Consider the following 14,685-nt stretch of genomic DNA (forward strand, 5'->3'; position numbering starts at 1 on the left):
AATCCTGAGCCTGTTTTGAATCACGACACTCCACAATCGCTTTAAACGCGACATGGCGCTTCTATAAAGCAGAAGTTTACAGTATTTCGAATTAGGAATTAAAAAAAGGACTTTAGTCGCAAAAAAAAACGCGTTATGAAACACGGGATCCTTGGGTTTCACAACAGGGCTGAAAGCGGCGCTCTCGTCCAATCGTGAAGCCTGCTGCTGCGTCACGTGACTTTTATTTATGTAACGTAATGGGGTTATACAGTAACTGAGCTTCGTGGCTCTGGATACGTCGCTACAGAGGTTAAAAACGGACAGAGACACACAATTAAGGCACGGGAGCAGTAAATGTGCGCGTTCGTTGACCCGGCTGGTCGGTCCGCTGGGCCCGGTGCTGTTCGGAGTGTGGAGCGTCGAGGCGAGCGGCGCGTCGCACTGGGAGTTGCGGTGTCCATTTAAACTGTCCGAGACGGGGAAGATGCTGCTCGAGCCGAGCCAAAGACTCGCCACATGTTCGAAAAGACAATCTCAATGAACAGCTTTGGTTTGAAAAGTGAATCTAAAAGGTGAGCTCTTGAGGAGGAGGGGGAACTCACAGACCAGTCTGTTCGCTGGTCGTCGGCATGTTACTTAAAAGCACTGTGCAATATTGACCCCCTCCGCCCGCCACCACCCCCCGGTTTGGGTTCGCTTTGACGGACAAAGCTCGAAGCTCTTCCCGCGCTGCGTCGCCCAGAAACGCAGAGTTTTGACTCATGGAGCTGCTGGAGTGCCCGAACTGCCTCTTCCCAATGTGCGAGCCGGTGACCGTGCTGTGCGGCCACACGTTCTGCCGGAGGTGCGTGGGGGGCTACCTCCCCTCCAAATGCCCGCTGTGCAAAGAGAGGCTCAAACAAAAGGAGGCGAGGAGCACCAAGAACAACGTCCTGCTCATCGGGATCATCGAAAAGTGCTGGCCCGACGAGTCGAGAGTCAAGTGCCAAATCCAGGAGAAGCTCAAAGCGAACGAGTTCACGGAAGCTTTACGCATGGCCAATGAGGGGCTGCACTTAGGTAAGGGGACGCATGAAGACTGGTGTGCGCGGTTTGTATAGATCGCTGCTGCATAACATGCATGTCAAGTGTGAATGTGGGGCACAGAGAAAGACTTTAGCCCACATGATGAGCCGGCCACAAATATAAACAAAACAAGCCATTGCTGGTGGACTCCGAGCCAGCAGAGGGCGCCCAAGAGAGCTTGGCTTCTTATACAAAATTATGTTTGTTGTTATGTAGGCATGAACCAGGCACAGTTTTGTTTTATTTTTATAGATGTTAAGCATTCGTTTGCAGTATTTAGACAGCAAACAGGCAGAGAAACACAATCCGTAAGACTGTTGACAACTATGTTCTAATCCAATATATTCTGCTGCTTTAAATTGTAGTTATTTATTTACTTTACACGCTCATGGGCCGACAAATCGGAAGTGGGGCTCTAAATCAAATTAGGCTGAGCGTCTCTAACTTTTAGTCTAGCTCAAGTGTTGACGCGGCAGTCACATTTAACATTTTCCCCATCTGTGCTCGTCAGTCACACACGCTGTGCAAATGCTGTCAGAAGCGAAGAGAGCTGATGACTTGCAATCACATTTGTCACAAGTTGAGGAGGCATATCTGTTTCTATAGGGTTCCCATTTTCCTCCATCAAAAGCAAAAACTAACAAAAGACATCAAATGCAGACATTTTTCTACAGGATGTGGAATGTGTTTTTTGCTAAAACCTCCACCATCCTGCGTACACTTGCTCATCCTTTGCTGTTGACCTGATTTGGTGCATGAGTCTACGTGAAATCTGAAAGGGACAACTTCTGCCCTAGAAATGTTCTTCATGTTGGGCATCCCAGGGATTGGAGAGCAGTAGTTTGTGCTACAGTGAATTAGCTTGCCACGGCGCCATGTAGACCCTGCCAAGCCTATTAAATACATCTCCCACACATGCTCCACTATCATAACATTGCACATTCATGCATCGTTTTCCTTCCTTGAAGGCTTATGGTTGAACCTGTTTCTCTCTCTTTGTTTTTAAAAGCAATGGCATTTCCATGAAACTGAGTCAGTGTTTGTGACGCTCTGCTCCATATAAACAGCACTTGTGTAACAGTTTCAGATAACACTCTATAAATTTGTGCAACATGTTTATTAAAGCTACTATGCAGTAGTCAGTTGGTTTTTCAATTTGTTTTCCTGCTTTATTAAGTATTATTTAACAAACTTAAAAACCTACCCTCCCAAAATTATGTTTCTACAGTTAGAGAGATCACGCGAGGCTCCGGATCAGAGGTCGTTCTGACACGTCCATTTGTATTTTTATTTCTTTATGTGCATGTTTTTACCTTAACTCCTCATTCAAAGGGAGTTACTTATATTTTGGATGGTTGCAACAAAAATGTATAAGCTGCAACAGTCAGAAATATTTGTTGAAGACTGTCAGAGAAATTGGAAATTGTCAGATTTTATTATTTCATCTACAGAGAAATGAGCTCTAGTGATTATTTCAGGCAAAGTGATTCAAATATTGAGGTCCAGTATGTTTTATTACAATTTCTATGTGTTACTGGTGTTTTCTTCCTCTCCTGGTATCTAACTCTATTCCATGTTTCTCCATGTTTAAAAGGCAAATTTATTGTTATAGCGCCGTTCATACACAAGGCAATCCGAGTTTTTATTAAATAGGAAATTGAACAAAGACAATAAAAACACTGCATTTTATTAAAACAAATATTGATCTTTACATGTCAAACAAATAACAGCATTGCATTGTTTTAAAAGCCAAACCTAAATTCAGATTTAATTTTAAATTCACAGTAAATCCCAAGCTAATGATTTTCTCCCTTCAATCACTTGTCAATTATCAAGCAAGCATCTCATTGGTCAAATTCTGCAATTGGTAGCTGCAAAAACCCAAAATGTTTTGAATCCTGAAAGAAATGAAATTATGTAAAAGTAAAAATTCTGTTCAGTAACTTGCAAAACGTGCAATATTTGTGAAGAAGCTAATCTAATGTACGATTGTCTAGAAGTATAACTTTGTACAAGCAACAGAATAAATTCTATCAAAGGTAAACTTCTGATAATCCATTAACGACACCAGATGGCAGAAGTTTTTCTACCTAAACTAACTAAAACACACCGGTATAGAAAAAAATAGTAACGGCTACAAAAAAAAAAAAAAAAAAGGCATCAGAATGACTTAGATTTTGTTGAAACCACAACACCAAATGACCCCTCTGGATTATCTGATAGCGAGGCGCTCTGCGAACTCTTTCATATTTACATTCACACATTCTCAGTCAGCAAGAAGGACTTCAGGTCCTTCTGATATAATATCACGTCAGAATGGTCTTCTTACTCAGCAAACACTAACATTATAAGAGCAACAGAAAATCAAAAAGGGCATCATTGTCATTCTTAAATATTAAAAATAAATCAATCTTAGGAATATTTATCCAGAGCAGCTTTAGAATGACATAACCAACAGTGCCCCCTGTGGACCAACTACCGTTTAATATAATTAGCCTAAAATTAGACTACTGGGAATTAGAATGATGCCATTTATGGCAGAATTTATCGTGCCATCGGAGTGTCTTTGGAGTCGTAAGGTTGTTCTCACCTTCAATGCTTCAGAAGCTATATGCTAATGTGCCAGTTATTCAGATTGCTCTGAGCTTCTTTTCTTAGTCTGCTTCATGTAAAGTTTGAAATATTTCAGTGTAAATCCACAATTCACTGCCTGCTTAGGTTTTTATTGACAGTGTAGATTTGTTCAAGTAAAAATAGATCACTGTGAAAATCCACAGCTGGATAACAGATTGAATCCTTTAAAAAAAATCCCTCCTGCTAATAGAGCTTAAATTGACCTGCTTACAAGTCACATCTGGCAGTCTAATTTAAGAACTGTGCAGATGTTGCCGCATGACTCATTTTGCTAGGATCTGTTGCCACTTGTTCAGACTGATGCATGTCTGTGTGCATGTCTGCTTCCTCCCCGCTCACTCCTAGTCCCAGACAATCAGAGTTTGAAGTTGTTCAGAACTGAAGCTAACCTGGGCCTGCTGCAGTTCTCCGATGCTCTGACGGACCTCGACTACCTCTGCTGCCTTCAACCCAACTGGACAGAAGTGAGAAATAAGCCCTCTTTCTCCACACATTATCATTAGATGTTTTCAAGTTTCATCTATATAATGAAATAACAGCTGGTTATTGTGCCTTAACCAGAGTGAGAGTATGAAGAACCTTCTCATATTTGACTATGTTGTGTCACGCTGAGTTCATTTCCCCGGCTGTCAATTAGTAGCCTCAAGGTATTTGCATTAAAATATTTCACTGACAGCTTTTTAATATAATCTTGTAACCTCATGTGCATGCACAGCAGAAAGTCACACTTCCACACTAAACGCATAACAACTCTAATTTGATCATAATAGTTAATGTTTAAACAGCTTACAACAGATTCCTCTATGAAATTTTGTCTCACTTGTATCTGGCCATCCTTGATAATATTGCCACAGTAATTCAGTGAAAGCGTTTCCTGAATAACTCAAAACATTTGGTATCTAGAAAAGTGCGCATTCCCTCTTCTCTTTTTACCCCAGAGCTCTAAGCAATTCCATTGAGAGCCATTTTTTCAATTATTTTGTGCTGCCTTTATTAAGGTTATGTCACACTCAGCGTTATGCAAACAGCTACTTATGTCATAACTTAGCTTAATAAGTCTTTGCTGGTGTGCAGAATCGCTTACTTCTGCAAACAGTTTCAGCTTTCCCTGCCACATTACGTTTCACATCATGTAAATCAGCATTGTCAACTGACAGCGTCGGGCAACGCAGATCAAACAGGACTTATGATCAGGAAGAAAAGCATCATACAATAAACTTGAATAATGTGCATTTATCGAGGCCATTATAACATAACAGATGGTTAAGATGCACAAATATGCTTAAAGTAACACTTACTTTATTGTAGTAACATGAAAGTCCAGCCTTTGATTTAAGTGCATTTAAATTGTGGGACAAAAGAATGCATTTACTTGAGAATAATTGTAACACACGTAAAAATGTTGATATTCAACCTTTGTTGTTTTTTTTTTTTTTTTTACAATTTATATTTTTTGTTAAAGTGAATCTGACTTTGTCGGAACTTCAGATTTTTAACCCACGACCTCCTGCTTTTCTAGTGGATAATTAGAACAAAAATAACTTCTTATAGCGCTTGGTCGCTATGGTTGTGTGAGGACACATTTATTTCTCTACAATAACAGTATATGACGTCAATCTGTTCTACCATAGCAACTGTACTGGGACTTGCCTCATGCTTACTGTAAAGTAAGCACTGTGAGAGCTGAACTCATACCAATACAAGGACATTTTTACAAAAAAAACCCAAAATAACAAATCAAGTGGATTCCTCCAGAAAACTGATTGCGCTAATTGTTCTGTTCTGTTTTGTTTGCGCAGGGCTTTTTTCGTAAAGGGAATGTACTGCTGGAAATGGGTCAGCAGAAAGAAGCCCTGATCCAGTTCCACCATTGCCTAAAACTCCAAGCTGACTTTGTTCCTGCAAAGAGCCAGATCAAGAAGGTTCGGTTACATTTCAACAGATACTAGCAAAATGAGTCATGCAGCAACATTTGCACAGTTCTTAGTTCCAAAAGGAACCAAAGACGTGCAATCTCTAAGCTACTGCAGTGCTATAGAAATGCACCCGTGTTTTTACTATTTAACCCAAAATGACAGGTCCTGCAGGAAGAAGGGATAGCCGTGCCGGAGGAGGTGCCGTGCATTCTGCAGCTGGTTTCCGAGTTCTTGACAGATCCCTGCCCCATCACCACCCACAGTGGCTCTCAAGGGTCGACACAAGGAGAAGCCAAGCACCCAAACGTAGACAGGAGAGAAGCACACAAGGTGAAGGCGATGTTTAGCTGTTTAGGCCTTGTTAGGCCAGGGTTAAAACCAACCCTGGCCTAATGAGACTCTGTGTCATTTCTGGCTCCCAAGATGAAGCATGATGCAGGTACGGAGTGCTGCCTCAGCCTCTGCCAAGCTGTTTCCTTCCTGCCTGCTGCCGAGGAAGACGAGGAAATGATGTCGAGGAAGGACGAATGCCCAGGTAGAGGTAAGCTGACACAGTCAGAGATGTATGATGATCTTCACTTGCCCTCTCATCAGTGTTGGTTTGAAATAACTGGAACTAATTTTTTATCCTTTAAATAAACTTCTTACAACTTTCTGTCAGTCTTAGGTGAAAGTCAAGCGCACAGAGAGGAAACGTTGGCTGTGCTCACCGTGTCTGACTTTGAGTGCCCTCTCTGCATAAGGTCAGTGTCCTCCAAGTTTGTCTCTTCTGGAGACTTACCTCTGGCTGACTCCATTCTCACTCTCCTTCTCCCTGGTTAATGTTTGGCTACCTCACAGACTGTAAACAAATGTAAAAGCAATAGTATTAGTAGCGTAACCTGCTACTAATAGCAGGTTACGCTGTATTTAACTAGATATTTAACTAGGTCTTGTATCTGCCACTCTTGTCATTTGCAGACTGTTTTTTGAGCCTGTCACAACTCCTTGTGGTCACACTTTCTGCAAAAACTGCATCGAGAGGAGTCTGGACCACAACGTACGGTGTCCACTCTGCAAACAGCCGCTGCAAGAGGTAACCAATGAACGGAAAATGTTTTATTTATTTATTTTTTTCTGCAACTAAATGGTGTTTATATCCTGTATGTGCACCTCATAAAGATCTGTACTTAATGAGATTTTCTCATGGTTTTTGCCTCACTCTGTACTTTACTCGTAAAAATCACACAATCGCTTGAAAATACGATCACATGAAAAGCCAAAGAATTGTAAAGTCCAGAAAATGTATACTCTCTCTTGCTTGGATGCCTTTCAAATATTTGTCTTTTCATGAAGCCGACCTTTAAATGTGTTAATAATTTCGTCCCAGGGGGAATTTTTCATAAAATTTGTAAATAGATCATAGCTGCTGTAAGGTCACACATGAAGCATCATTTGGATGGTCATTTAAAATGAACACAAACTTGGAATAGTTTGCCACAATTAATCGAATAATTAACAAGCTCTAGAATTTTTTTACATTCTGACATAAAAGACATTCAAATATGTGAACAATGAAACTTCCAAAGCTATTGCTCAGCTATTTATAGAGGTTGTTACCTTGATTAATTATATGGGATTTTCTTTTTATCAATCTTAAAACAGGTTCTTTGTGTTAAAAGCTGAAAAGTTAATTTCTATACCTTACAGCCTGGGTATGTTGACTAGCTTTCAGCTGTGGAGCCTAAGGACTTTTTGAATATCGCATTTATTTTATCTTGTCTCTGATCAAATATATATATATATATATATATATATATATATATATATATATAATATATATATATATATATTATATATATATATATAAATATATATATATATATATATATATATGTATATTCAATTTAGATGGAAAAATGAAGAATTTACATAAATATTCATTCAACATTTGTCATTTGCATGCTACAGATTACTGGTTTATAGCAGATGGAAAATAACTCAGTCCACCTTTGATTAACGCCATGCAGAGCTCAAGTTTTTCCTCACCTACATAAATTTCAACATGGCTGCCACCTAGTGGGAATATGACGAATGTCACCACACGCTACCCTAACCCTAAGCCCCAAATTTTCTTTTCTTTTTTTTTTTTAAAGTAACATCTTGTCATTGTGAATGTAGCAATAAAGTCACAATTTTTCAAATCACAAAAAGATTAAAGTGAACCAAAAAGGTCATCGTAATTCAATTCAATAGTAATTGCTCACTTCAAAACGTGGTGCAAATTGTAATAGTTTCATGGTATTTATTGCAGTTTTATCAACAATAACTGTGTCTCTTTTTTTTCTCTTTCCATAGTTCTTAAAAAACCGAAAGTACAACCCCACGACTCTCCTGCAGGATATCATGGAGCAACTTTTCCCTTCTCAGTTGGCTGAGAGGAAACAGGTTCACGACGCAGAGATGGCTGAACTTTCCAAGTAGGCAACTGGCTAAGATTGTTTGATTAATTTAATATATTGTTGCCATAAAAATCACTCCCACTTTTAATTTGACATATTCTGTTATTCAACTGAAAAATATCCAAATCTATGTTTACATTAAAAAAAAGGTAAAAAAAAAGAACAAAGTTGTGATCATTTGGTAGATCCACTTATTGGCACTTTGTTGAAGCATCTTCTTATGTACACGCCAACCTTTACGACTACTGAATCTGATTTACCAGAAATAACTTTCAGCTTTCCCTGCCACATCTTTTTGACCTTTAGTTGTTTACATCGTTTAGCTAAAGCGGTAGTTTGCAGAGACATTCAAACAATCAAACTTAGCTTGTTGCACAAACAACAATCTCAGGAGTACCAAAAATGCACCGAAAGTGCATTTTTGCAAGAGTGCAGAACTAAATAGAACAGAAAACACGTGGAGCCATGAGATATCCACACAAATTGATAGAATAGCTTTTGTGACACAGAGTGCATTGTCAACTCAAGATGAGCGAAGTGGATTAAGAAAGTATTAGTGTTTGCTTACAATTGTGCTTACTTCTGCCAACATTTTCAATTTTTCTTTTTCATTCAAATATTACAGAATAAATGTCCAATTAAATGACTGTCATTTGTCAAATCTGACGTTTTATTAGGGAATTGGGTCTATTCTTTCAAGAGAGCGTATACTGAGAATTTTCAATAAGTTTCCCCTCCCACTTTTCTCTCTTGTAGCCTTACCAAGGACATCCCCATATTTGTCTGTATGGTGGCCTTCCCTGGAGTGCCATGCCCACTGCACATCTTTGAGCCCCGTTATCGGCTGATGATGCGTCGCTGCATGGAGACCGGCACCAAGAAGTTTGGGATGTGCAGCTATGAGCATGGCAAAGGGTATCACAGCACACTCCATCATAGTTCAGCCACATTAAAATATGGTTACCTTCACTAGTCTCCTTGTTGTTCTCACCTTTCCATGAATCTAGTTAAATATAAATTATAACTGGGCAACAACTCTACAGTTTTTTTTTTTTTTTTTTTGATAAGTTTGCGGTTCACGAAGTTGCTTTGATTGGATGTTGGTCCTACTCTGTGGAGCCTTGATCTTACGTATCCGATCCTTAAGGAGTGGAAAACAGTGACTGAGACACTAGTTACCTTACAACTGGGGTACACATTTTTCTCCTTTAATTAATGTTTTCTAGGCTAGTTACATTACGTCAAAATCAAATTTCCAGCAAGAAACTTGATTGCTATTATATCTGAAGAGAAAATGCATAAAAAAAACCCCACCATCAATACAATGAGAGACAAGAAAATCACTGAAAGAAGCAGTCATTCAGATTGGAATGTACAGGACTTAAATTACATGTATTGCATCACAGTTTACTATTAAATTTTGAGTAAGTTGAAAAAAAAAAATCACATTTCTTCAATAAATATGAAATCTAATCTAGTTTTTATGTATCCAGCCTTAGATTAGATATGCGATATGAGATAGAAACATGTATTTTATTTTAAAGCTGCACATGTTCCTCAGTTTCGCCGACTACGGCTGTATGCTGGAGATCCTCGATATGGAGCGGCTGCCTGACGGACGATCTTACGTTGAAACCGTGGGCGGCAGCAGATTCAGAGTGCTCAAAAGAGGTCAGAGGGACGGCTACCACACGGCCGACATCGAGTACCTGGAGGACGTCAAGGTCAGGGTCTCGCAAGTTTTCCCAGACATACAAGTGAATTCAAACCCTGAGAACTGGATCTCTGTCTCAGCTCCTGATGAATATCTTTGGTGTTCTCTGTGTGTGTCAGGTGGACGGTAGCGAGCTGGAGCTTTTGCAGCATCTTCATGACAGTGTGTACCAGCAGGCCCAGGACTGGTACCAGCGCGTGGGCAGCCGCAACCGCGAGCACATAAACAGACAGCATGGCAGCATGCCAGATAAGGAGGCAGACATTCAGGTTTGTTCTATAACACAGCTCTAAAACATCAATTCACCTGCTTCTGGTGGGCATTAAAAAAACCCCACTGAGAATTAGAATCTAAAAATTTCTCACGGCGGCAGCGTCATACCTCAAACATGAAGCGAGGAGATGATGAAGCTAAAAAATACAGGAGGTAGAAGTGATAGACTTTTGATTACGTCCTGAGGAGGATGATAGGTGCGCAACTGTTATGCAAATATTGTGGCAAATGCGCAAGGTGCATGGCAAGGCTGACAAAGATTCATTCAACGTCATGCTTAAAACTGGAAATAAATACTGAACTTCAATTAAAAATAATTTGTCTAATATTTATCTGAACATTTGTAGACTCATAACAGCATTGAATTGTTATTTCTGGATGCTCAGTTGATCCTTAAATATGTAATAAAAAAATAAAAAAATGAGACATTGAGGCCACAGTAAAAGCAATGTCCTCCATTCTGACACTGTGAATTTGTTCCTAAAACACATGCACTATTTAAAAACATGCATCGCTTTTAAAGTATTGATGACATGTCAGAAATTTATGATTAACAAAATCCACTTTTTTCACCCATTTTGAGATTTGGGAAAATATTCTTTTACATACAATATTTCTCGAGCGTTTCTCAAGACTTTAAACATTAAACGCTTCCTTTTGAGTAGCTTAAAATCTTTACTTTTCTTCTGATTTCATTAACACTTTTCCAACTGTGAGTTTTTTTTTTACTTCAACAATATCTTCTACCGTGAATAGCTAGTATGACGTGTCACCATTTAGGAATGAAGAGCTTGACAAAAAAGTTTGCTTAGCTTGATGTCGTCAAGATTGGTTAAGAGTAAATTGTACAGTTCTGGTCACCTGTGAACATCTCTAGCGTTCATTCCATTCCACAACCATCATGTTTGGAAACACCTTTTTTTTTTTTTTACGTTGTTATCTTTGTTTAGGCCTCAGCCAACGGTCCGGCTTGGTGCTGGTGGCTCCTGTCGGTGCTTCAGCTGGACCCCGCCTATCAAACCACCTTCCTCTCACTGACCTCTCTCAAGGACCGCCTGGGACACCTCCGCCTCGTCCTGGAGTATTTTTCTCAGAGCTAGAACCCAGAGCACACACGCAAGCCTACCCAGGGTTCAACAATACGCACACGCAAAGTGAAACCAGCGCATTCACGCACAAGTACACAACTCACCATGGGGGTGGGGATTGACATAAACAAGGGGACGGTTTTAAAGTCAAATCTGGCCATAGAGAGAAACCTAAGGATTTGACTAGAGAACTCATTGCAGACTTGGAATCTCCGCTGTTTGATTTTGCAAATAGATCTTTAAATGCTTTTGTATCAGTGAGAACTTTGGGGTTCACCAAAGACTTTTTTTCGGGTCATTAAAGGTTGTTATATATGGGGAATTTAAATTTAAATCAGGTCATGTTTCCAAATGTTCTACAGATGGACATTGGGTGAGTTTTCTCTCTCCTCACCACAAAAACAAAGAATATAAAAAAAAAAAAACCTGTGTTGCCTGTTGGGAGAAGACTGTTTGCATTAACTTAGCTACATGTGGAGATAACAAACATATTTGGCACGAACATATGTGGAGAGGATTTCTTTTAGGGCCATGATGATCATTTTTGATAACCCAATATCGTCCTTTGAAACAGGCAATACTTGTCTGATGTATTGGCCTTGGTAGCCATTGAACATGGCTAATTTTATACAAAGAAAGAGTTTAAAAAGTCCTATTTGCATGAAAATATCGCAATAAAAACGGATTCGCTTACGCAACAGCAGGTGGATGATTTTGTTTCCTAATTCACAAAAACTGCTGCTGCTCAGCATTTTACCATAGGCAACCTTTTTTATTTACTCACGCGTAGATTGGATTGGCAAAAAAAATGTAACGTGTGTGTGTTTTTTAGTGTGAATATTAGGTGTAAATATGTTTTTTTTTTTTTTTTTTTTGTCCCCCACTCTTTGTTCTTAAGTCATCGTACCGTGTTGTCAGCACTGATAACAGCAACTGTTATAGCACACAAAACTGTGTTAACACATCTCACGCAGGGACACTGGTAATGCATTTTGGATAAAACTCTCCGGTTGAAGTCCGGCTTAGTCCGCGTCCCCAACGACGAGGGGACACCCGCGACGGACCTCTGGCCCTTTGCTCCAACCTCTGCGTTGGTGCGGCTCATCATCCACCACCAGCTGTGGTACCTTTGAGTGCTACGTTATCAGGAGACCTGGATGACGTCTTGGTGGGTCTACAATGCTCAAGAGGTGAACTGTTTGGTATTTTCTGTTCACTCTAGAGCTACGTTCCATGGAATGTTAAAGCTGTTGAATTAATTTACTAACAACTACGGGCATAACTGGGTTTTATCTTTTTTTTTTTTTTTGTATTTTTTTCACTTTCATATACGTGCCATAGAAATTTCTGTGTTGAATGCTACGAAGTTGTTATTGTGCCACGGACTTATGTCAAGATGCCTTTTCGCATGGTGGAGCAGTGAATGACGGCAGACATATCACTTAAAGCAGTCCGGCAAAGTCCAGCTGCCTTTCTTATTGATGGGAGTCTCTTCAACTGAAAGGTGGCGCTAAGCTTGTGTGGTAATGTATTTATAAAAGGGGCAACTTTCTTGCTTGAAATATTCCTCAGGAGGATAAACTGATGGATATGGAGCCCACCAGTGGCGACTCGGGTAACTGTCTCATCTTTGGGTTAGGAAATCTTCCTGATAAATGCTAATCAAATTCAAAAAGGGATAAATAATTCAAATATTCAGAATGATAAACAAGTCCTTTTTTGTGTGCGTCTCTTCCACTTGTATTTGATGTTTTGCAAAACAGGTGCATCTTAGTTTGTTAGAATATCTTCAAATTAATAATTTATTTCAGTACTTCAGTTCAGTTCTCCAATTGATGATACACACGTATTGTAAAAACCTCACATGGAGCTCAGCGTGGACCTGTGCACACTTTTTCTTTCCACTCAACTTTTCATTGCGATGCTTGGGCACCGGACTCTGTGAACAACCTCTTCTTTAGCAATAATCTTTTGTGACTTACCCCCTTTATAGAGGCTGATAATGACTAATTACTGGTTAAGTGTCAACAGCCTTCAAGACTGACTAGGCCATATCATGGTGATATTCCAATATTTCTCTATAAAAAATCTTGTCAATTGGTCTCGCATCATGTAATTTTCTCTGAAACTGAATTTAGTACCTTTGTCATAATCATTAGCAAGAAAATTAATAAATACTTGAAATGTATCATTCTGTATAATGAATCTATTGAGTGTAATTCATGGCTTTTAGTTTCTGACTTAAATTACTGGAATATGTGATCTTTTCAAAGATATTCTATTTTTTTAAGATGCACGTGTAATGGCGTATTTAGGTTATTACCCACACAGGCTATATCTTTCTTGTTTGAATGCTAATTTATTTCGGTTGCTGCCATCTGTCTCATATTAGCTTTCTCAGCCAAATAGAGATAACCAATTTTTGCACTACAGTGTGATTCACTTCACAATAAACATCTCTCATCCCACGTTTTCTTTTTGGTCATCTTTACAATGAATTTCTTTGTGAAGGTTTAATAGGTTTTCCTGCTGAGTGCAGTGCAGGACTCGTCGGTTCACTTTAGACTCTCGCTGCTGCTTCAACAGCCCTGCAGATGTCTATTAACTTTAGGTGCTGTGTTATTGGATTTTTCAGAGAATGCCCTAAAACACCTGTAAAACAATTTGCGCTCGGCCCACATTGTCTCCCCGCAAGAAAACACTAAGCATTTGAAGTTAGCCGCTCTTGGCGACGATCCACGAGTAAGAAGAGGTCGCGGAAAGCCCCTGTTAATATTGTGGGTGCAGGCATGTGAGCTGCATCTCTCCAGGAAAGGCTGAGTGCTGTGGTTTGATGATCAGTGGTCTGTGCTCCACTGCACAGTTTTTTCCCCCTGCGTCCCTGAAAGTGTTGCATTGTTGCCAGGCGTAGAGCAGTGATTCTGCTAATGGTTGTCCTAGCTTTCCCCCTTTTGATGACTTTTTGAAGTGCTGTAAGGCAAATTCTTTCTGATTACTGCTTAGTATGTTTGCTTTGTAGCAGACGACTCAGATGGATGATTTTTGAATAAGAACTTGGCCGCAGCCAGCACGTTAAGGCAGCAAAGCTTGCAAAGGGAAGGGCACTGAAAGCATCAATAACAGATTTGTGGAAAAACATAAAAGTAGCATTACTTTTTTTCCTTCTGGAAATATAATTTATGAGTTGAAAAATAATTATTTTGCTAATATAACCTAAAATGATAGTAATGATATGCATATCAATGCAGTCATTAACAAAATCAATATTTCAAAAATGTTTACATCAAGAAATTTGAGATGATTTTTATTTTTTTATTTCATCACTGCAAGATGTCAGGATTAGTAATACCAATCCAAATACTGTATTCTCGATGACACTTTTAGCCTTTTAAGAATCAGCTGGTGCTAATGATGAGTCCCAGTGCAACATTTCTGTGATACCATATACTGTTGATTTACATCAACTGCAACATACTATTTTTTTTTTCTTTTTGCCATTTTCTGACATTTACTTAAGGATTAGCAAACTTCAGAAAACGTCAACTGTTTCCTCTCGATGTGGAGAAGCAGAT

The 14,685-nt window shown here is 39.4% G+C and overlaps 1 protein-coding gene across 1 annotated transcript; it reads left to right on the forward strand.

Moving 5' to 3' along the window:
- The first annotated feature begins 157 nt into the window (after nucleotides 1-157).
- Nucleotides 158-13,581, forward strand: lonrf1 (LON peptidase N-terminal domain and ring finger 1). The gene is made up of 12 exons (XM_055034356.1): nucleotides 158-1,041; nucleotides 4,027-4,145; nucleotides 5,481-5,603; nucleotides 5,760-5,927; nucleotides 6,021-6,138; nucleotides 6,259-6,340; nucleotides 6,558-6,672; nucleotides 7,935-8,056; nucleotides 8,795-8,953; nucleotides 9,600-9,762; nucleotides 9,872-10,021; nucleotides 10,976-13,581. The coding sequence occupies exons 1-12, from the start codon at nucleotides 744-746 to the stop codon at nucleotides 11,123-11,125; spliced, it is 1,767 nt and encodes a 588-aa protein (XP_054890331.1). The 5' UTR covers nucleotides 158-743; the 3' UTR covers nucleotides 11,126-13,581.
- Nucleotides 13,582-14,685: the final 1,104 nt, after the last annotated feature.

The sequence above is a fragment of the Poeciliopsis prolifica genome, unplaced genomic scaffold (assembly GCF_027474105.1).
Source record: "Poeciliopsis prolifica strain line A6 unplaced genomic scaffold, Auburn_PproV2 SCAFFOLD009, whole genome shotgun sequence".
In the NCBI taxonomy this organism is placed as follows: domain Eukaryota; kingdom Metazoa; phylum Chordata; class Actinopteri; order Cyprinodontiformes; family Poeciliidae; genus Poeciliopsis; species Poeciliopsis prolifica.